A 25,309-nucleotide genomic window follows, 5' to 3' on the forward strand; every position below is an offset into this window, starting at 1 on the left:
TCTACGATATGATCCTAGCTGACCTTTTTATATACAAAAGTAAAGAAATATAAAGTCTATATCAATATTATATTAAAAGAATATATCTGATTGTTTTTAAGACTCAAAAAAAAATCTCCTTAACCGATCAATAACGTAGACAATATTTTGTCTATTTTTCCATCTGTGGATAAATTGGTATTTTTGTTAATCTAATTCTTTTATTCGTAATAGAAAATACGGAAGTTGAACTGCGTTATATTAGTTTGTAATTTTCCTTTCCGACGTAAGCTCCACTTGTCACCTCCCCTGCTATTTCCCTACCCTACCATCATCCACCGTCCCAATGGTGTGATCTCATGATGAGCTCCTCTCCAGCAGTAGAGCCGTCCTCGCCTTCTACTACCACGCCGTCATCGCCAGCGCTGCGGTCGGGGGATAGTACACATTTTCACACGTCGACGCCGAATTACACGAATAAGGTAATTACACAACTAAGGCGATTACACATATAAGTTTAATACACAAACAAGATGTAAGATTACACAAATAAGGCAATCATTGTACTTATGAATTTTCCATTGGTTAATGTTTCTATATTATGTACGATGTCTCTTACGCTTGATATATAAGTGAAAATCTCTATTTATATAAATATTTTGTAATTAACACGTACACGGTCAGCTAGTAAAAAATATATCTTTATTATTTCAGAAACAGAACAATACACAATGGAACGTTGTATTACCCGCCACCTCGACAAATCCACCTGCCGTCGGTGAGTTGTTAATTTAGTAATAGTGGTGGAATCAACACCTTTTTATAGGCCTTTTCAATTTTTCTGGCGGTTGTAATTGAGTTGCGCAGTGTCCCTTATCCAACGGCTGTTGCACCTAACATTTCGCACTGTTTAGAAAATCGTGCGCTGCTTCGAGCCGCCAAGATGTTTGTTGTTGTTTATACCTAGTGTTAAGTGATCGTATCTGATAAATTGTAACAGATCTATTTTATAGACAGAGGAAATTATAAACTGAAATTGGAAATTACCTTTACCATTGTTATACCTATATTTCGGAGTACAAAATTGCTTTGTCTCAGAAGGCCTTCATAAGCCTTTTCCGTGTAAATTTCACAACCTCCTTTTAGCCGACTTCAAAAAGAAGGAGGTTATTACGTCAGTAGTCTGCCACGACCATTGACCCTCTATACGTGGACAGGCTAGAAATCGTGATAGTTTGTGCTCATTTGTATTTCCCCATTTTGGTTTTGTTGACGGTAACAGTTGATTGTGTTGTTGGAAACATGGAACTAATAAGAGAGATAAAATTAGCAAGCAGTAACTTCCATTGATTTCAGTCAAGTCGGGACATGTCTATGGGATCTCTATATAGTTTTTAGTTGTCTGTGAGTAACGCTGTGTTATTCTATGTGTTTTGGAGCTGAGACAACGTTGACGCCCCCGCCGCGCTCGCCCGGCGCTGCGCCCGCGCACACGCCTGCATCCGGCGACGGCAGGGGCCACCCCCCAGACGGCACCTCCTCTGACAAGGTCAGTACCCGCCAGATTTTTTGTAACGAAGTTCCTTATCGCGCGTTGTGAAAGGGGGCTAGACGGAAAAAAATTCTTATGAAAAGTTGTCACGACACTTTTTGCTATAGTAAGTATGTTAACGACGAATGAGCGCTACTTCACCATGGCAACCACGTGACAATATATAACGAAAATTCATAGAAATAAAATGTACTTCTTGTGAAGACTTAAGTTTTTTATTCATAGAATAAACATTGGTTCCTTCACTAATTAATAGAAAGGAACTTCGTTCCATCCGGGTGTCCCAACACACCTCTCAAGTTTTTTTTATTTTCACTTATTCGTCAAGATATATAATTTTTATCAATTCCCGCTACTTATATTGATAAATTTTGTCTTTTATATTTACTCGACTGACTTAGTAATGTTTTTCCGACGTAATTTCTATGTATGTAGGTTTGTATGTAAATTTTATTGTAACATCCTGCTAACAACGACTGAACGGAGTTTAAAGATTGTGGTGTTATTCGATTTGTATTTTTCTACAGTGTCATAGGAGTAGTCAGTCGGGTTTTTAGTTTTTTGAATTAATAAAAGATTGTTAAATTCGCTAGTCAGTTTCTCAACTAACTTGTTCAAATTTACGTGAGACATAATAATGCATTAATTAGTGTGAAACGCGACGCGACCGCGTAGTTCTCGAAATAAACACTCACCCTGAAGATGGACCCCGACAAGTCCGAAACTAGTCGGCGCCGTGAGTTAAGCCGTTCTTAATGCGTTGCGGGTCCAATACAACAATGGGTTCAAGGCTCCGTTGGGGCTGTCGCGCTTCTGTAGCGCATCTGGGAAGTTTGTAGATGTCGGCTTTGCCGCAGTAATAAGAAAGAGAACAGCATCTCCGATGCAGCGAGTGCGGGGCAACGCCAACAGCTACCTGCAACTCATTGTTGATAGAGTGGGCTTGGACTGTCCCGTATTAGCAATGTGGACACGTCTACATGTGTTGTAATTTTATTTAATATCTAAGCTGATTTTGTATGGACCATATGTTGCAGACACATGGTCCATACAATAAAGTTTTATTATTATTATTAATTTAGTATCTCAATTGCTGACACTTTTGACATTTGTTGTTTCTGTTTCGTCCAAGAGAATGTAAGAGATGTGTCAATACAAGTGTCATTGCAGTGGAGACCCATTAAAGGTGTCATGTTTGCAGTCATCTGAGACGGCGGCTGGAGTGTCCCGCGCGCCTAGCACGGCACTCTCACGCAAAGAGAGTTACAAAGCTCAGAGACAGCATTATAGAAGAGAGAAGAAGAGAGCAGCGTCCGCTCTGCTACATTCTATAGAAGATCCCACTGTTGTTGTACTAGCTGATTGGCTAAAGGTACAGTCAAAAAATTTAATTTGCTACCCATTTACATATGTTTTTATATTTATTATATATTTTTTTTATAACGATCCGAAATTGAAGATGCACAGAAAGACTTTCCTCTCTTTCAAATTCACTTTTCTTTCCCATTTGTGTTTCCCTGTGTTTTTATTCCAAATGTGTTTTTCTATTTATATATTTACATATGTATATTTATCCGACGTTCTTACTGTGAAGGAAAACATTGTGATGCTGCACATATCTGAGAAGAAATTCAATGATATGTGTGAAGTCAACCCGCACTTGACTGTGGTTGACTATAACCTAGTCATCTCTAACTTAGGGTAGGCTCCTAGACCCTTAGTGGGGATGTATAGTTAGCTGATGATGATTTACTTAAAACAGCAAACTGTCGTAAAAATAGTATGTTGATAGAACAAGTATTCACATAAAATTCAACTAAATGGGTAGGAAATAAATTTCCTCAACTATAAAATGCGACATTTATGACTTTATGATGCTCTTAGATAATTTCAAATTCTTGTTTCTTCTAATAATTTAAGGTTCATTTCCACTAGGTGCGGGGATCTTTAAAATCGTGGACTAAACTCTGGTGCGTTCTGAAACCTGGCATCTTGTTGTTGTACAAGAGTCCAAAGGCAAAGGTTAGTTTAGTAGTTTTTGAGTTTATTCGAAATTATAAAAAAAACTACATAATTATGTTAAAAAATAAAATGGTAACGGTGTTTTTTTCAATTGGTGGTGACTTTTTTTTATATTTAACTAGCTATCACCCCCGAATACGTCCGCGTGGTATTAAAAAAAAAACTTAATAAATAGTCTATGTGTTCTTTCAGACTATGTTCTACATCTGTGACAAATTTCATCAACATCTGTTGAGACGTTCCGGAGATATCTTCAAACAAACATACATCTAAACATTCACATTTATGATTAGTAATATAACTTAGGGATTGGTATTTGACGGGTTTTACCGTCAATAAAAAGAAACGGTTTATTTCCTTTTTGACAACCAGTTAATTATTCATTCATTAAATAAAAAATTGAAGATTGACGGAGAAAAATAGAGATGAACAATTTCATATATCAATTAACTATGATTTTAACTTGTTTAATATAATAATAAAAATAAAAAAAAAATCTAGCTTAACTCTACACATACCTGAAAAAAACATATGTTTGTATCAACATATTGACAGACAGACAGACAGACGGACAGACAGATAGATAGACGGACAGATAGATAGACAAACGGACGGACGGATGGACGGACGGACAGACAGATGGACTAACGGATGGAGGGACGGACTAACGGACGGACGGACAGACGGACTAACGGACAGACAGACGGACTAACGGACGGACGGACTTACGAACTAACGGACAGACAGACAGACGGACTAACGGACGAACAGACGGACTAACGGACAGACAGACAGGCGGACTAACGGACGGACGGACGGACGGACGGACAGACAAATAAAGACTATTTTCTTTTCGAGGTACGGAACCCTTAAAAAAGGTCATCAGTTGAAACTTTAAAGGAACTTTAAAGGAAAGAAAAGGAAATAAACGGTTGATTCAACTGATTCGTTGAATTAACATCCATATATACAATGTATGGATGTATTCATCGTTTTTTTTAATTGAATTTGTTTGAATATTGTCACAGAGCAGTCACTGGGTTGGCACCGTGTTGTTGACATCTTGCCGTGTGATTGAGAGGCCGAGTAAGAAGGACGGCTTCTGTTTCAAACTCTATCATCCTCTAGAACAGAACATCTGGGCACCTCGAGGACCACACAACGAGACAATCGGTAAGATCTGATTAGTACTAGATATAAAAAACTAGTCTATGTCACTCTCGCACACATCAGCTACCTTCCAGTCAAAGTTCCATCAAAATCTGTCCACCAGTTCCAGAGATAACACGTAACAAATATACATTTGCAAACAGACAGACAAACATTAAAAAATATATCTATTAAAAAAAAATTTTTTTTTTCATAGATTTTTCGTTATATGTAATCCAAATACGTCATGTTTATGAAATATGACATTTTTTTTAATAACTAGCTGTCGACCGCAGCTTCGTCTGCGCGGAATTAAAAAAAACACAATAAGTAGCCTATGTTCTACATCAAGAACCGTTCCGGAGATATCTTCTAATAAATATCCATCCATCCATACATCAAAACATTCACATTTATAATATTAATAAGACTATCTTTTACATGCGATTCCTTCAATACGGAATTAAAAACAAACTAAATAGACTATGTTTTACATCTGTGATAAATTGATACCGGAGACCTAATTTTAGTCCTCTTTCCCTTCTCATCCTTTTCTTATTAGGCAAGGATGGGAAAGGAGGGGACGTATAGGAAGGAGAAATATCCTCTTTCTGTGCGTCCCCTTCTCCGTTGATTAAAGGTAGGCAACACATCTACATTTGGGGATGTCTCGATGCCGTTTGCCATCTTTTAATATAAAAAAATCATCAAGATCCATTGAACTTTTCTGGAGATAATTAGTAACAACCATCCATCCATACATCTAAACATTCGCATCATCATCATCATCAACCTGCCTTTATCCCTATGTAGGGTAGACACAGTATATACTCCTCCATACATCTCTATCTGCTGTCATATATGAATTCTACCACTTCTTACGTATATCCTTTCTTTGGTCTTCCTCTACCTTTATAGCCATAAATTCATTCATTTATTAGCCATTTCTACATCTAAACATTCGCATTTATAATATTAGTAAATAAGTCTTTTTTCCTTGTTTTCCAGGTGCAGTTGTACAACCATTACCAACAGCACATCTGATATTCCGAGCACCATCTCAAGCTGCAGGTCATTGTTGGTTGGATGGACTAGAACTAGCTCTACAATGCAGCAATGCTATGCTCAGGTATATATATATACTAGCTGTCGCCCGCGACTCCGTCCGCGCGCAGGTAAAAAAAAACTTAATAGCGGTATGAATATTTTCTCGCGTTTTAAACCTTCCCTAGATCTCCACGAACATTTCAAGACTAAGATAAGATAAATCCGTTCAGCCGTTCTCGAGTTTTAGTGAGACTAACGTACAGCAATTCATTTTTATATATCTATCTTTATATATATATATATAGTCAGAAAGTGGTGTTAGTTACACTATTTATAACTCAAGATAGGTCGAACTGATTTAGCTGAAAATTGATGGGGAGGTAGCTTAGAACTAGGAGACGGACATAGGAACTTTTTTATCTTGTGTGCATTTTTTTATTCCGCGCGGACGAAGTCGCGGGTAAAAGCTAGTTATTAATAAAAACAATAGACAATTAAATTTAATTCCACCTACAGTTTGATAATTGTGGTGTAGGAGGAATAATTTTAGTCCTTTTTCCTTTCTTACTATTTTCTTATAAGGAAATGATGGGAAGGGAAAGTGGATTTGATGGAGGAAGAGATGCATAGGAAGGAAAAAATCTTCTTTCTGTACGTCCCCTTCTCCGTTGATTAAAGGTAGGCAACACATTTGCAATTCAGAATGCCTATGGTAAGCAGTCACTTCGCCATTTCGGCGAATTCATGTGGCCGTTTGCTAGTTTGCCTATGTGTCCACTCCTCAGTCAATTTCAAGGTAAGGATGACATAAATAATAGTTGTAAAGATTACGTTTTTGGTGTTCAGATGTTCCCGGTCTCGACCGGAGACCACACTGGAGCCGGAGACTCCGGTCGCGCAGACCAACATCTCTCATGAGGAGCTCGAGAGGCATTTCAATGAGCACGGTCAGTTGTATTACACAATACATACATACATACATACATACATACAACTTTTAGTAGCCTTTTATATTACTATAGTTAAAAAAAAATTTGGTTCGAGTTTTTCAGTTAACTAAAGAAATATGATTCAAGATTTTTTTTTTTCAAAATACCCTACATTTTTATAATAATTTGTTGTTTTTTTCTTGTTTTCAATCTACCCTCCTTTTTTAACGCACGTATGCTATAGTGAAACAAATTGATACATCCACTCGTAGTTCTCCAATACCTGTCGTAATAAATGATAATATACCAAATAGATGTAGTTCTGCCGACCCTAAAACGAAAAAATCTAAAATATCAAAATGGGCTCAATTTATTGAATCTATAGAAATTTTAGCTAAAGAACATGATAGCAGCGATTCACAAACACCAGAAAGTGATAAAAAAGATGCTGGATTTTTAGATTTTTTAAAAAAGAAAGAAATATCTGAAAGAAATTTATCTGAATTCAAACAGAAAGGTTTATCGAAGAGTTTAGCTTCGAGTCCTATGAAAATTGATATACCAAAGAAGACGCCGATATTGAAATATTTTGATCTGCCTAAGAGTGCGTTGTCTCTCGGAGACAAGAGAGATAAATCTAATAATATCAGATCGAAAACACCATTACCTAAACGACGCAGTTCAACACCATCCACATCGAAGACAAGAACAGCACAGAAGAGAATAAGCGATCTTCGTGAATCCGGTGCGAAGACAGATTCAGAGAACGATGACAAGAGTGTGGCAAAGAAATTCAAAGGCAGTTCGGAGATAATTTGCGATACATCTGATGCTTGTAATAATATATTAATTACTAAAACAGCGCCATCTATTGAACGTTTCCGTGAAACTAGTACATCATCTGATGATGATGATGATGATAAATCTGATAGACGGTGAGTTTGGAACTAAATTTGAAGAAATAACAGCGAGTTTTCTTTTAAATTAATTACGTTTTAATAATAACGCCATCTATTGTTACAAAAAAGGAATCTCTTAAATAAAATAAACTGTTTTTATAGACCTCCATACAGACATAATCCATCAAATGGCAAGTTTTCTCTTATCAACTATTCTCATTTGCCATCAACAAGTTTCGAAGCACTCAAATCTGAAAGAAGAGACGACAGATTTACATCACAGAGTGTATATGTTACCGGGAAAGTATTGACTGACGGTGAGATGTTTCTATCGTGTTTCCACTGCTGGGATTGTATAAAAACATGTTTTTGATAGTGAAGACTACACGATAACATGACACTTGAATCTAATGACGTCACTATCGGTAAAAATCACTTCAGAACAACAGAACTTCACTACGGTGATAATTATTTTATATATAGACGCCCCCATCGAATAATCCTGTAATGCACTCTTAAGGTTTTCGCTTTTCCGTCGAATTCAGCATCTAAAGGTCCTATTACACGTTGTAATTTTTTTTTATTTTTTTTATGTTAATTACGGAGATAAAAATCATTATTGAAACAGATTTTTTTTTTTTATTTCCGGTATTATAATTTTTCCTTCATAGCACAGAATACGTCCGGAATAAATGAATGAAAATTAAATACAATGAAGCTATAAAAATTATCTATGTTTTGGTATCTAAAAGATTCTTGTACAATAATTATTGATGAAGTTATTTAAAGAAATACTTTTTTTTGCTTCTCCTGAAAAGTTAGATTTTTCCTATTACGTGGTTATTCGGTGGGGGCGTCGATTTTATGCTCTCTTACATTATCTTTGGTAAATCAGAGACAATAATATATGTAAAAATTGCCACAGTAATGAAGGCTATGATTATTTTGATATTTTCATAGTATACGTAAGTTTCATGTTATCGTGATCGGGTTGTATATAAGCCAGTTATTAAATATATTAGAGGTACTGTTATTTAGCATATGTGCTTGTGTACACTAGAATATGTTTTTTAATAGCTACTTTACCATCTGTAGATTGTTAATCTTTGAAAATTATTCAAGTTGACCTTCATATGTATACAAATATACATGTTTTTTGTATAAATCATGTTGTTTAAACAAACACAACTCACACCTGTAACTCAAAGGGGTAGACAGAGATCATGGACCTCCATTTGTTGGGGTCAAATGAACGTCAACAATACATTTTTCTCCATTTCGGGAGACGGATTGTGACTGGTGGTACAGCGTCATCTTTTTCTTCCGGGAATTCACATATATGTGCAGCATCACGATGTTTACCTTCATCGTAAGAACATCGTATAATGTAGCGACATTTTTTGCGATATAAGCTTATATATATATAAGCTTATATCGCAAAAAATGGCGCTTAAAAGAAATAGCCTTTCACCCCTCGTATGTAAATCGAAAAACTTATTGGTACATGGCTGGATTCGAACCCCGGACTTACAGATTACAAGTCCCTTGAGACACAAACGTTCGCATGTTGATTAAATTTGTAATTTTTATATCTAGTTTTTATCTTTATATTTAATTACTAAGTCACGTTTCGTTTCTTATCACTAAAATTGTGATAACATAGTTATTTATACTTCGTCCGAGCGGTATTAAAAAAACTTACTTAGAAGTCTATGTGTTCTTTCAGACTATGTTCATATCAATGGCTCCTATGAATAAAGGTCAATGTACAAATTGACAACTTTACAGGAGACGCTCTCAAAGTTTCAACCATATAGGAAAATAGACCACATAGGCCTTTTTACTTTAGCAAAAAAATAACATTAACACATGTAAATGTGTATTTATGTTTAGCGCATGTTGTTAACTAAACTAAGAGGTAGATTTTAACATAAAAAAGTAAAAATCATCAATTTGTTACTTTGACCATTATACTTATACATAGGATTTATAGTCTATCCGTTCTTCCAAACTATGTTTTATATCTATGACAAATTCCAGCGAGATTTGTTTAGTTGTTTTAGAGATACATCCATCTAAACAATCGCATTTACAATATTAGTGAGATGGCTTTATTTTGTAACATTTGAATGTTTAGATAGGTTTCTTACAATTTCTCATATCTATTGAATACAACTATACAAAGACATCTTCTAATATATAAAATTCTCGTGTCACAGTTTTCGTTCGAACACCTTGGTGTTCCCGCTGCTCGTTTGCCTTCTCTTATAAAAAAAATATATATATATTAAACGTACAAGAATATCCTTTGCCTTTTACATCGAAATTAAGAAAAAATGTTATACTAATATTATAAATACGAATGTTTGGATGGATTTTCTTTGAAGGTATCCAAAACGGCTGCAAGTATCACGCTGTAATTTGTCTTAGGTGTAAAACATAATCTGGAAGAATACATAGTCTACTAATTAAATTTCTAAATCCGCGCGGACAGAATCGCGGGCGACAACTATTATGGCATATTGATAAGTAATGGTTTTGTACTTTAGTATTAAAATGGTGATCGTAGCGGACGGTCGTGTTTCGATGTATTTATTTATTTAGTTTGTTTTAGATAATGTTGCGTTTGTTGTGTTTGTGACGCACGTCTGCAGTGTGTTGAGTGATAAACGTGTTGATTTGTTTGTTTTAAATTGTGAAGTTATATTTAAATTTTATAGAAAAGTTTATACGTGAAGTAAAATAGTCTTTTATATGAAAGATTTCTTTTTTTTTTTATAACTACTGAATTGATTTTTGTCGCTATCCAGTATCATGCGTAATTTCAGATGTCTCTCCCTTTTTAATGTCATATTTTTTATATCATAAGGTAGCAAAATGTCACTTGATTTCGCAGAAATGCGAAACGAACACCCGTAGACATTCGTAATTGCAGATGCATTGCCTACTTTTAATCAACGGAGGAGGGGACGCACAGAAAGATTATCCCCTCCATTAAATTCACTTCCTCTTCCCATCATTTCTTTATTACGGGAAAAAGGATTAAAATTATGCTTTACGCACTTACACTTATTAGACTGTACGTGGAATATCTTTCACTTGAAGCGTGTCTTCTGTGGTTAGCGTTGCCAGGCGTCCAGATAAAGCCGGACATAGGTAGACTTTTTGATTGCGTGTCCGCCCAAAATAAACGGTTTTCCGGCTTTTGTTAGGCTTTTTACATTTCCCAAACGAGAGTAATTATTAATACTGAGACAAAATCCTAAATAATATAGGGTGTCCGATCTTTCTACCCAAATGTCTGGCCAAACTGCTTGGTCTGTCCGGCTAAGTAGGTTTGACGAACTGGCAACCCTATCTGTTGTCGTAGCACAAGGCGAGGCCAATTCGTGCACTCAACAAATATTGTTATTGCGGAATTTACTGTCTTTTTGGCTACAACTACCGATTTACCTCTCTACATTAATCTTTAAAGTTATTCTTGTCACAGGCTTTTCCTTTTTCCTTATAATGTGCGTACCACAATGTTATGTCAGGAAATGTCTAGTAGATTTTTCATTACTTTCTTAACTTGGTTATCAATAATTATCAAAAGCAAAAAATGTACAACACGTTACAACGTTTTAAGTTATTCAGCACACCGGCTGATTATAACCAGATAAGATAACGTAATACGTTGTTAAACCCCTAGTTCCATTAAGCGGTTAATCGCGCGTGTTTTTATGTTCGCATGTTTTATTTCCACTTGCGATAGTGTCTGTTATCACTAGTGGTGTATCCCAATTTCGCATGGAAGGACATTTTTTTTTAATTTTTCATCATTGCATTGCAGTGAAGAGAAAACTTTGTACCCATTTTTATGGAATTTGAGCGAATGAATTTGAAATTTGATGTACTTAAATTTAATGTAGGGAAGTGCATATAGCTGTTTCTAATGAAAAAAAAAAATAATGGGCTTGATGGTCTAGTTTCGACCAATTAGCGACTTAGACTAGGTATATACACTTAGAAATAGTGAAAGATTCTAATGGTGAAAGAATTTTTGAAATCGCACCAGTAGTTTTTGAGTTTTTTCGTTACAAAGAAATGTCTAAAAATGTTTTATCTTTATAAGATTATTATAGATAAAAGAATCGCGCGTCAAGCGGTCTAGTGGAAATGGGACATAAAGTCATGAAATAGATAATACTTGATTACACAGTGAAATCTGCTTCTAAGATTTAATAAGTCTTTTAAAACCGGTTTAGTTTTTTTCACATTTCGTTCACACAACTGTAATCTTATTTCTTACTAATATTATAAACTAGCTTTTACCCGCGACTCCGTCCGCGCGGAATAAAAAAAAAAAAGAAAACGGGGTAAAAATTATCCTATGTCCTATTCCTGGTTCTAAGCTACCTGCTCACCAATTTTCAGTCAAATCGATTCAGCCGTTCTTGAGTTATAAATGGTGTAACTAACACAACTTTCTTTTATATATATAGATAGATATAAGAATAGATGTGAATATGTGGATGGATGGATGTTTGTTTGAAGGTATTTCCAGAACGTTACAACTGATCTTGACGAAATTTGGCATAGATGTAGAGCATAGTCTGGAAGAATACATAGCCTACTAATAAAGTTTTTTTAATTCCTATGCGGACGGAGTCGCGGGCGACAGCTAGTATGACGTGAAACATCTTTTTCATGTTTAATCATAATTAGGTTATAGTGGGTAGGAAATAAATGTCTTTGTATATGGTTCAACTTAACATTTAGGTACGTATATGTATTTACGGTGGGTTTCTTTAAGTTTATAATAAACCTTTACCATACTAAGTACTGACCTTAAAGTCTAGGTATTGACCTGTCTACCTTGGTTACGTTTAAGCTTATGTTAACGTCTGACGTAGTGATCAAAGCGACTGATTGTGAATGCCGTTTGTAATTTGACTAGGTCAATTGTAGAATCGGAAATCATTACACAAAGTGACGTGTTATCTACATCTATATCTATCTATATATATAAAAGAAATTCGTGTTAGTTACACTATTTATAACTCAAGAACGGCTGAATCGATTTGACTGAAAATTGGTGGGCAGGTAGCTTAGAACCAGGAAACGGACATAGGATAATTTTTACCCCGTTTTCAATTATTTTTTTATTCCGCGCGGACGGAGTCGCGGGTAAAAGCTAGTATATATATAAAAGAAAGTGGTGTTAGTTACACCATTTATAACTCAAGAACGGCTGAATCGATTTGACTGAAAATTGATGGGCAGGTATCTTAGAACCAGGAAACGGATATAGGATAATTTTTACCCCGTTTTCTATTTTTTATTCCGCGCGGACGGAGTCGCGGGTAAAAGCTAGTTTTTTATATATTAGGTCCTTACATATGAAATTGGCGTTTTGTATGGGAGGAACAAAAAGTCGATTTTTTTTAATATAATAAATTTAATTAATCAAAGTATGAACCATTATTTTCTATGCACTTTTGCCATCTCATAGGTAGTTCATTGATCCCTTTACTAAAAAAACCAGTCGGACGGGAATCAATAAAATCTTTGAAGGCGATTTGGACTGCCCCATCGGAGTTGAATTTTTTCCCTTGCAAGAAGTTATCCAAATTTCGAAAAAAATGGTAATCTGTTAGAGCAAGGTCCGGGGAGTACGGAGGATGTCTTAGACTTTCCAATTGAAGCTCTTCTAATTTAGTAGCTGTCTGTTGCGCAGTGTGTGGTCTAGCGTTGTCGTGAAGCAGCAGTGGCGTGGAGCGATTGACCAGCCTAGGTTGTTTAGCCGCTAGCTTTTCCATCATGGCTTGAAATTGCTGACAATAGACATCAGCCGTAATAGTTTGGCCAGATTTGAGAAAACTGTAATGAACAATACCGGCACTAGTCCACCAAACGCTTACAAGTAACTTTTTTGGGGTTAATTTTCGCTTGGGGCAGGATTTGACTGGCTGGCCAGGATACAACCATTGCGCCGAGCGCTTCCGATTATCGTAAAGAACCCATTTTCCATCACAGGTAATGATTCGGTTTAAAATACCTTCATTATTGTGCCGGTTTAGTAATGTAACGCAACAGTCGACGCGCGTTTGCCGGCTTGCTTCAGTCAATTCGTGAGGTACCCACCTTTCAAGCTTTTTAATCTTCCCAATTTGCTTCAAGTGAATTAAAACAGTTTTATCACTAACATCGCAGCCTGCAGCTAACTCGGACGTGGTTTGCGATGGATCCGCTTCCACAATAGCCTTCAACTCTTCATTATCAACTTGAGTCTCAGGCCGTCCACGGGGCTTGTTCTGCAGATCGAAATTTCCAGAACGAAAACGTTGGAACCAAAAACGAACTGTGTTTTCTTTTGCAACACGACCGCCATACACATCATTCACCCTTCGAGTCGTTTCCGTAGCACTAGTGCCACGGCGGAACTCGTACTCGTAAATAATGCGATATTTTAAGTTTTCCATTTTGTAAAATGAGTGACGCAAACAGAAAAAAACAGAAGAAAAAAAACAAATGAATGACGGTCATCGAACCACAAATACATGAGTCTATAGCTGTACAAATTTGAATTTGAAATTCCTTACCAAAGAGGAGAAATTCGTGATTAAAGTATCCAGTACGAAAAACGCCAATTTCATATGTAAGGACCTAATATTCGTCATTCATCATACTATTTAGACGTACTAATGCTTTCTCTTAATAATTTCTTAGTAACAAGTTAAGTTTAATTTAATTTGAATACAATTTTAACTTATGTAAAACGACATTTTAAATGAAAAGTTAATTTGTTTAACGTGGGGTTCTGAGACCGTGGATTACAATGGTAGATCCCGCAACAATATTTGTTGGGTGCGAGAATGGACCTCGCTCGGTGAAATACCACGACCACACAGAAGACACGCCTCAAGTGGAAGTAATTCCGCGTTTCGTTTGATGAGTGTGGTGCCGGTGGCCTAATTTTAGTCCTCTTTCCCTTCCGATCCTTTTCTTATTAGGAAAGGATGGGAAGGGTAAGTGGATTTGGAGGAAAAGGGGACGTAAAGGAAAGGGAAATATCATCTTTCTGTACGTTCTCTTCGCCGTTGATTAAAAGTAGGCAACGCATCTGTATTTGCGGATGTCTATGGACAACTGTCGCCTCGCTATTTTGGCGAATTCAGGTGGCCGTATGCTCGTTTGCTACCTTTTGTTATATAAAAAAAACAACCAAAAATCTCCGTTTAAAATTATGACAGGGATGACGATGTGTTTTATCAGAGATATTTGTCTCAGAAATCCCCGGTTTTTCTTTAATCAATTCAGTAGTTTTTTTTTTTTAATTTATAACAAAAAATAATCTGTAATATTTTTTATATGATTTTAAAAAGATATGCGTATTAAAATATGATAGAATATAAACGAAATATACATAAAAAAATTAAAAAGAGTAAACCAAACAAATGGACAAGATGATAATGGATGAAAATCTAAATAAAACCAAAGGGAAACCTTTACGAAGACGTTCAAGTATATTTTCACTACTAAAACGTCAAAAGAAATTAACAAGACAATGTTCTGAACCTGGTGAAGAGATTTATTCTAGAAAGTTCTCAATGGATTCCGCCATTTTGACGGATTATCGAAGGATCGAGAACGATTCGATTGTTGTTCAGAAGAATTTGGAAGAGTTTAAGATATGTGCAGGTTGGTTTATTGTATGTTTAATTTGTTATATATTATATAAGCTATTGATAAATAATCCGAAGGATAAATGTGAAGTGAAGAAAAATCTCTCGGAAATTTTTTGTTTGGATAAATTACCTCAGTGTTTTAATTTATAATACAACGACGTCAAACTTGTATGAAACACTTCATCTATCTTACTTCTTACTAATATTATATATTCGTTCCGTTTTCATCGTTCCTTGTGCGTACTGCTAAGGATTGGAATAAGTTGCCTGCGTCAGTTTTTACCTCCAAGTACGATGTGGGGACCTTCAAGAGTAGAGTGAATAGGCATCTACAAAGCTGGCGCGTACCATCTTTAGACCACATCATCACCTCATCGGGTGGGATCGTGGTCAAGCGCTAACTTTTTCAATATAAAAAAAATCGAATGTTTGGATGGATGGATGTTTGTTAGAAAGTAACTTCAGAACAGCTGCATGGATCTCGATGAAATTTGGTATAGATGTAGAAGACAGTCTGGAAGATGATATAGGCTACTTATAAAGTTTATTTTTCCACCCTGACGGAGTCGGGGATGTTCTACATCTGTGCTAAAATTTCATCAAGATCCGTTGAGCCATTCCAGAGATACCTTCAAACAAACATCCATCCATCCATACTAAGATTATAATAGTTGTCATGTATGGAATTTGGCGTTAATATGTTTTAAATATTTAGGTGTTCATTTGGAATGAGATATACTATATTTGAAGTTATCAACTAATTTAATTTTCTTTAACGAAATGAATCTTATCTTATATAATTACTTAAGTAATTACTCTCATCTGATGCGGTGTTTAACTGTGAGATTGCTGTAATGAAGTACGTGTACGAAACATATAGTTGTCTCGTTTTGTCTAAAAGAGTAAGAGTGATGGCGATATTCTTTTAAGAAAGTTATATTCTATTTCACAATTCTGTTCCGTTCTATATTTCATAACACTCTGGTTTTTGAGTAGTTTTTTTTTTATTTATCTTTTGTGTAAAGTATTATTATCTATTAAATACCTCTTACTATATTTATTTTTTTGTAAAAGATAAGATAATGTATACTGCAAATTCGGAAACGAAAGTAAAGTAATTATATCTTATCTTACTAATATTATACATGCGAAAGTTTAGATGTATGTTTGTTTGAAGGTATCTCAAGAACGTCTCAACAGATCTTGATGAAATTTGTCACAAATGTAGAACATAATCTGGAAGAACACATAGGTTACTTATTATTTTTAATTCCGCGCGGAAGGAGTCGCGGACGACAGCTAGTACACGATAATTTTGAAAATTATTTATTTTACCATGACTTAAACTCATGTTGTCAAACTACTTACGTACAAACAATCATACTCTCTCTGTTTTATGCTAAAACAATGAGAAAGGTACTATATTTTTGGTCAGCTGTTCCGTCAGTCACCAAATGTTAAAACAGGAATGTCGAACCAATGGTTCGTCACTCAGTAATTTGATCACTGATCACAAAATCAGAAAAGAAAGTGTGAAGTAGGTTTTATATGAGGCGCGAACGCGATCCTTACGACAAGAAATGTTCCCAATAATCAAAAATTCAAAATTATTTGTTGGTATATCTATGAAGTCGTTAAACATTTCTTTAGAAATAGCATGTTTATAAAAATGGTTTTCTACCCCTGGATTAGAAGCTACATTATAATGCTAGATTTTGTAGACAATAAAAATATCACCTGTCATTTTCTTATGTAATGTCGGCACATGTCGATGTCCTACGAATAAGGGCCAATGTGCAAATTGACAATTTTACAGGAGAGGCTCTCAAAGTTTCAACCATATAGCAAAATAGACCACATACGCCTTTTTTTTTACTTTAGTAAAAAAATAACATTTACACCTGTAAATGTGTATATTGTTTAGTGCATGGTGTTAACTAAACAAAGAGGTAGATTTTAATATAAAAAAGTAAAAAATCATTAGTGTTACTTTGGCCCTTATACATATAGGATCGATGTAGTCTTTCAAACATCTCTAACAGCCGTCATATCTGAATTCACTCACTTGTAAAATAAAAACTTAACCCATAGTAAAAAAATAGATAACAAAATAAGCTATAATCGCTAAGTGTTTTGCTACATTTTATAATTATATTTGATCCTTATACGAAAGTAAGGAAATGTTGTGAAAGAAACCTTATGTCTCTAATCCTTACTAATATTATGCTAAATAATTTGGCAATTTGTGTACAATAATCCCAGAGCTTCCACCTGAAGCACTAATGAATCTAGTACATCCTTACTATCGTATGACGTACGCTAGTTGTGTTACTCTGCACTATCCTATCCCCTCTACCCAGAGTTAGCGAGCGCTGCCTCGGATACGGATAGCGAGGGTTCCCGAGCGATGGTCGACGCCCAACGAGAGGACCCCGCGATTCGGCGGCAGGACGTCCTCGCCAGGATACAGAGTCTGTATGTAGAAGATCCTGACAGAGAGATCGGTGTGGTGAGTTATTCTAATATATCTACTCTAATTAATGCAAAATCGACTCTAACGAATGTATTATCTACTCTAACTAGTTCAAAATCTACTCTAACTAGTGCAAAACTACTCTAACTAGTCACTAAAGAGAGTGATGTTTTTATTTTTACCCGACTGATAAGAGGGTAATGTTTTTTCGTGTTTATGTAAGTTTTATGTAGGGTTGTTCTATTAGGACATTCTGATGCCTACACTAATGAACCAATTTTGATGAGTAAGGTATTATTTAGTTAATCAGTCGGTTTTTTATTTTATTTTACAGCCCATTATTGTATTAGTTTTTCTGTAATGTAAACCCAAGGGTAATCTTTATTTTACAGGCAGGGGAATTAGTGGAAGAAGTGGCGGAAGAGAATAAATCTTTACTCTGGTTTTTATTGAAGCAAGTGCGACCCGGCATGGATCTAAGTAAAGTGGTGTTGCCTACATTTATATTGGAACCAAGGTCGTTCTTAGACAAGTTGTCGGATAATTATTATCATGCGGACATATTGGGCAAGTGAGTATTTCGTTTGAATATTTCGGAGATCCAAACAAGAAATGTATGGATACAAAGGTAGAGGAAGACAGAAGTGTGTATTGTGTGAAAAAGGATATATGTATGAAGTGAGTTCAGATGTAACAGTGGTAGACGTCAGCAACATCAGTTGCACGAATTGTCCTCACTCAGTGAAATACCACGACCTTACAGAAGACAGACCTCAAGTGGAAGTAATTCTACCTACAGTTTGATGAGTGTGTGCTGGAGGACTCATTTTAGTCTTCTTTTCCTTTCCACTCTTTTCAAATAAAGAAGGGATGCGAATGGAAGTGAAGTGGGTTTCCTTTTTTTGTGCGTTCCCTCTTCCTTCGATCAGAGGTAGGCAATGGATCTGAAGTTGGGGAAATCTATGGGCAGTGGTCGTTACGCTATTACGACAAATTCAAGTGGCAGCTTGCTTGTTTGTCATCTTATGATATAAAAAAACAAAAAGAATATGACTGCTGATAGAGATGTATGGAAGGGTATAGAAAATAGAGCAAGATGGTGATAGGTAACTGTTAACTTTCCAGGGCCCAATCTCTAGAGGACCCTTACCAAAGGTTCAAATGTGTACTCCGTTGGTACCTTTCGGGTCTTTATCGTAAACCTAAGGGCCTCAAAAAGCCCTACAACCCAGTGCTGGGAGAGATATTCAGATGCTGTTGGAAAGATAAACAAGGGGAGTCGTATACCTATTATATTGCGGAACAAGTAAGTATCTGTTTCCACTAATGTGACACTTGTGATATATATTGTAACGAAGTTCCTTATCGCGCGTTGTGAAAGGGGGCTAGACGGAAAAAATTCTTACGAAAAGTTGTCACGACACTTTTTGCTATAGTAAGTATGTTAACGACGAATGAGCGCTACTTCACCATGGTAACGACGTCACAATATATAATATAACGAAAATTCATAGAAATAAAATGTACTTCTTGTGAAGATTTAAGTTTTTTATTCATAGAATAAACATTGGTTCCTTCACTAATTAATAGAAAGGAACTTCGTTCCATCCGGGTGTCCCAACACACCTCTCAAGTTATTGTTATTTTTTTAAATGTGCTTTCTTGGACTTTTCTTTGTACGTACAGAAATAATTTCGTAATTTTTTTTTTATTTGTGAAAATCTTTTTTTTTTGTAAGTCTGTTTAATATTATAAATGCGGATGGTTGGATGGATGGATGTTTGAAGGTATCTCAAGAACGACAGCATGGATCCCTCTGACAATTGTTACACAGATGTATAACATAGTCTGAAAGAACACGTAGGGTACTAATTAAGTTTTTTTTTTAATTCCGCGCAGACGGCGTCGCGGACGACAGCTAGTTATTTATATTTTAAATTGATTATTGCTCTTCTTATAAATAAATGAGGACTTATATTAAAAAAGTCTAATTAAATTGGTTCAGCATTATTTGGTTTTTTTCAGGTGTCCCATCACCCACCAGTTTCTGCCTTCTACGTTTCGAATAGAAAGGATGGTTATGTTATCGAAGGTAGTTTGTTAGCCAGATCTAAGTTTTACGGTATGTATTTATATTTACTATTTAAAATATACACCAAACACATAAATAAATTAAAAAAAAATAGTAATAACAAAAAAAATCAACTGACTACCCTATGACACTCTTTGGAAGAATACTAATGGCATGACACCTCACTTGACAAAATCTATTCAGTCATTTACTATACAGGTGTTACAATTAAATTGACATAAAAACCAATAAACATACGCGCGGAAAACTTTACCCTTCTGAATGTAACAAAATGTCTGATTTTGTTTTTCTCGCGTCTTTTAAATCTAGATCGAAGTGAAGTTTTAACTAGAAACCGAAGCCAAAATCTTCTAAAGTGATTTTTTTTTTTTCAAAATTTTAAACTTTTTTTTAATAAATTTTAGTAATAAAAATTGCTTGATAACAATTAAATTTTACCAATAATAGGATATTCATGTATTTTTCCATTTGTGTAATATTATAGGTAACTCGACGTCCGCCATATTGGAGGGGTGCGCTCGTATCCATTTACTAAACTGGGGGGAGACGTATATTACCACAGCGCCTTACGCACATTGCAAGGGAATTGTTATTGGTACACTTAGTATGGAACTAGGTGGTAAGGTGAGATATTTTACAATAGCAGATTTTTAATAGAATTTAAAAAAAATCTAGTAATAAATATAGCCTATGTCACCCGGGGATAGTGTAGCTTTCCAACAGTGAAAGAATTTTTCTAATCTGTTCAGTAGTTTTTTAGTTTATTCAATACAAACAAACTAAAAAAACCCTCTCTTTTAGTATAGTGTTATAAATTTCATTGTTATTTTTTTTTGACAATTTTTAGATGTTTTTGTTCAGGAACAAGTCTCCAGGTCTTTAGGCTTTCAAGTGGAGATCTCCATACATTTTTTTTAGAAGTCGTGTAATTTTTCTTTTTTTTTTTAAATTACAGGTTCACATAATATGTCAAGATACGGGATATCAAGCGGATGTCGAATTTAAACTAAGGGTAAGTTTATTTTATAATATTTTACCTCTTGAAAATCGTGGCGTCGATAGCTCAGGGGTTAAGTACTTGACTTGCAATTTGCAGGTCATGGGTTCGAATCCCGCCATGTACTAATGTGTTTTTCTATTTACGACGTTCTTACTGTGAAGTAAAACATCGTGATGCTGCACATATCTGAGAAGAAATTCAATGATGATGTGTGAAGTCAACCCGCACTTGGCTGTGGTTGACTATGACATAGTCATCTCTAACTTAGGTTAGACTCTGAGACCCTCAGTGGGGACTTATAGTGAGCTGATAATGACCTCTTGAAAATATTAATTAAAAAAAAAATCACAAAAAATGCCTTAACTTTATGGGGTCTTATTTTATAGTTTTTTTTTTCCAGTCTTTCCTTGGCGGTGCTGATCAAACTAATGCAATATCAGGAAGGATTAAAAAGGGAAAAGATACAGTAGCTACTGTTGAAGGATATTGGGATGGAAAGATAGAAATAAAAGATAAAAGAACTGGGGTAAGTAACACAGTTATATCCCACCTGTTAATTTAACAATCGTTTTTTAGTAATTTTTTTTGTATGGATTTTTTTCTAAGCATATTTAAATCTAGTTTTTTTTTAAACAGGAAGAAACGAATCTTTTAGATGTTAATATACTAAAAGAACAGCGGATGCCGAGATATTTGATGAAGTTGGAAAATCAACAGGAATTTGAGTCTCAAAGACTTTGGCTGAAAGTATCCGAAGCTATACTTAATGATGATCAGGTAAGAAAAAAAAAACAACATAAACACATAAAAAACGGTAAAGTTCTTATTTCTAGGTATTATCTGTCTTTGATCTACTTATTTAGGGTAAATACACTAGTTTTAGTCCTTTAGAGAGATCCACTTTTGTGAAAAAAAAAGAAATCTATGAACCTTACTGATATTACAATTTTTTTTAATATGTAAGACTAGTTTTCACCCGGGACTCTGTCCGCATGGAACTAAAAAAAAGCAGTAATAAGTAACTTATGTGTTCTTCCAGACTATGTTTTACATCTATGATAAATTTCATCAAGATCCATACATCCATCCATACATTCACATCTTATATATATAGTCAGAAAGTTGTGTTAGTTACACTATTTATAACTCAAGATAGGTCGAACTGATTTAGCTGAAAATTGATGGGGAGGTAGCTTAGAACTAGGAGATGGGACATAGGAACTTTTTTATCTTGTGTGCATTTTTTTTTATGGACGGACGGAGTCGCGGGTAAAAGCTAGTTTATAAGTAAGATATAATTTTCTAACACCAGGTGGCGGCAACAGAGCAAAAGACTATAATAGAAGAAGCTCAAAGGACTCGTGCTAGGAATCTCCTCTCACCCTGGATACCACGACTGTTCCGTAGAGACTCACGAGCTGTGCCTGAAGGTGAGACTTGGGTTCCTGGGGACATCCTGGAGTCAAAAGACCCTTAAGGGATTGTATGGAGATAAAAATAGTAACATTTTGAAAGGAGTAAAAAAAAAAAACTTATAAAATGGGGTCAAAATTAGTACTAGTAATTAGTACTTGAATGCTTTTAAATGTCATTCAATGATTGTTAATGCCTGTTTATAATTTGTCTAGGCAAATTATATATTCAACTAATTTAGATGCAAAATAACGTAATGTTTTCTAAGAATTGTTATTGGAACGAAGTTCCTTTTATCGCACGTTGTGAAAGGGGGCTAGACGGAAAAATTCTTACGAAAAGTTGTCACGACACTTTTTGCTATAGTAACCATGGCAACGACGTGACAATATATAACGAAAATTCATAGAAATAAAATGTACTTCTTGTGAAGACTTAAGTTTTTTATTCATAGAATAAACATTGGTTCCTTCACTAATTAATAGAAAGGAACTTCGTTCCATCCGGGTGTCCCAACACACCTCTCAAGTTTTTTATGATATCATTCAATAATTGTTAATGCCTGTTTATAATTTGTCTAGGAAAATTATATATTTAACTAATTTAGATGCAAAATAACTAAAGTAAATAAAAATAATATTTGTTTCATCCAGGTATAATTGATCAAGGTTGGAGATACAACCACGCTAATACTAGGTATGTGTTTTTTATATATGTAGGTTTGTATGTCTCGATGTCATCTCTTATAGCGTATTCAATTTATATACTACCCCAAAATGTCATAGCAGTTTAGATACTTTTTAAATATTTTTTATTCAAAAACTAATAACTAAATTATATTTAGAGTCATTTCCAATTGACAGACAAATTTGAAAGACATCCTTATGTGATGTCTATACAATTTAAAAAAAAAACGATTGATGTTGAAAATTGTCTGTCTGTTTGTAAGTTAATGTTTTCCGGTTCTCATGAATGGTTAAGGCTGTGGGGGGGAATATCATTATTAACAGCCTTTATCTTCCCACTGTTGGACATAAGCTTTTCCCAATGCCTTCCACAGTACGTGGTCTTCCGCCTAAACTTTAGGAGGAGTATAACTCTTTTCAAATATCTTGGCGGCTCAAGGTCATGTGCGCTGCATAGTGCCATCTCTCTTCTATGCCCTAACACAACATTATCTCTCGATCTCATAATCTTGCTAAGTTAAGTTATTTTCTTAAAACGACAGTCGCTAGCAATAGCTATAAATCTGAACCTGTGGGCATAATTCGAATTAAATTATGACAAGCACACTAGCGCCCCTCAGTCAATATCATAAAAGTGTCACAAGATCTATGTACTGTAGCTGTTATGTAATTTTTTATTTTATGTTAATTTTCCTATGTCTTACCGTTGGTTTCTGAGACTAAATCCCCGTTTAATACAAACTGTTATCTGTTTTTAGTTAAAGATAATGATTTATATATAAAGTCTGAACTCAAAAATCAACTCGATAGCAGCGCCACTTACAAATTGACATATCCTCCTTTGGGGCCATAAAATACGTTCGCATACAAGGGGGAGGGAGGGGTCTTGCTGAGTGTGACAAGGGGGGACGGGGGGGGGGTCTACGGCAACGTGACTTTCGCCGTTCATTATTTTAAATTTTATTATAATAACTAAAAAAATATTTTTCATTCTCAAATTTTATGTACTATCATTTGAAATTTATCATACTAAAGAGGGGGGGTCTTAGTTTTTGTGACGGAATATTTCTAGGGGGGTCACAGAAAGTGACACAGCATAACAATAGGGGGGGAGGTCAAAAAAAGCTGATTTTAGCGTGACGTATTTTATGAACGGCCCCTTTGATATTAACCATCTCTTGCAGTCCATGGCAGCCGGAAGAGATAGTGGAATACGAGGAGGAGTTTGTGATATCTTCAGCTCTGAGGCGTACGGAGAGACCTCGTGAACCTCCGCCACCTTCAGACTCTGACAGCAGAGATGAGCTGGCGCGAAGATCTAAGACATCCACGTGAGTAACTGGATCTCTATTGTTAAATTTAAACCTATATAAACAATTTTACCTTTATAAAGCATATTTTTAGCAACATTTCTTACTAATATTATAAACTAGCTTTAACCCGCGACTTTGTCCGCGCGGAATAAAAAAAAAAGCACACAAGATAAAAAAGTTCCTATGTCCGTTTCCTAGTTCTAAGTTACCTCCCCATCAATTTTCAGCTAAATCAGTTCGACCTATCTTGAGTTATAAATAGTGTAACTAACACAACTTTCTTTTATGTATATAGATGTGAATGTATGGATGGATGTATTGATCTTGATAAAACTTGTCACAGATGTAGAACATAATCTGCAAGAAAACATAGCCTACTAATTGATTTTTTTTTAATTCCTCCCGGACAGAGTCGCGGGTAGATAGCTAGTATTATTATAAATGTGTAAATTTTTTTGTTAATAAAAATTATAAATTTTATTTCAGACGAACTTTAAAACAAGCTCTAATAGCAATTGATACTTCATTACGCGAACAATCAATAGCTTTAGAGAGATTGACCAGAACTGTAGAACTATTCAGTGAAAGCCATCGTATAGCCGACCAGATGAGGCCGACCCCTCGCCCTGTTCCTTATTCCCACGCGTGGGATATGTTCGCGGGGTTCATCTTAGCTATGCTGGTCCAGGTCTTGATAAATTGGCTCTTCTAAGACTGAACGGTTTACGGTACCTTGGAATATGAAAGTTTATTCGTAACTTTGAATTTTAAAAGACAGGACTCAGTTAATTGCGTTTCCGCTCTGACAAATTATCAATTAAAAGTTCTATATATGCTTGTGTAGTCGTTTTTTGTGTGTGATTTTTTTTTTAGTTTTTGTTTCTCTAATTTTCCAGTTTTTAATACAACGTCGGATTTTTGCCTAGTCCGTTCCTCTATAGTCAATGTATTTATCACGCGAACAAATTTATTATAGATATAGTATTTATGAGAGGAAAGTAAAAGGATAGAAATCTTACTAATATTATAAATGCGAATTTTCAGATTTTCACATAACTTCAGAACGGCTGAACAGATCTAGATGA

At 35.2% G+C, this 25,309-nt stretch overlaps 1 protein-coding gene across 1 annotated transcript; it reads left to right on the forward strand.

Moving 5' to 3' along the window:
• The first annotated feature begins 90 nt into the window (after nucleotides 1-90).
• LOC106709971 (oxysterol-binding protein-related protein 8) lies at nucleotides 91-25,113 on the forward strand. Its single transcript, XM_045685164.1, has 20 exons — nucleotides 91-461; nucleotides 694-757; nucleotides 1,419-1,528; nucleotides 2,733-2,903; nucleotides 3,467-3,553; nucleotides 4,582-4,726; nucleotides 5,711-5,831; nucleotides 6,596-6,696; nucleotides 17,608-17,756; nucleotides 18,113-18,291; nucleotides 18,846-19,026; nucleotides 19,746-19,842; nucleotides 20,297-20,436; nucleotides 20,768-20,824; nucleotides 21,213-21,338; nucleotides 21,449-21,589; nucleotides 22,125-22,242; nucleotides 22,879-22,921; nucleotides 24,096-24,242; nucleotides 24,711-25,113. Exons 1-20 carry the CDS (start codon nucleotides 339-341, stop codon nucleotides 24,934-24,936), a joined length of 2,526 nt encoding a protein of 841 aa, XP_045541120.1. The 5' UTR covers nucleotides 91-338; the 3' UTR covers nucleotides 24,937-25,113.
• Nucleotides 25,114-25,309: the final 196 nt, after the last annotated feature.

The sequence above is a fragment of the Papilio machaon genome, chromosome 29 (assembly GCF_912999745.1).
Source record: "Papilio machaon chromosome 29, ilPapMach1.1, whole genome shotgun sequence".
Classification (NCBI taxonomy): domain Eukaryota; kingdom Metazoa; phylum Arthropoda; class Insecta; order Lepidoptera; family Papilionidae; genus Papilio; species Papilio machaon.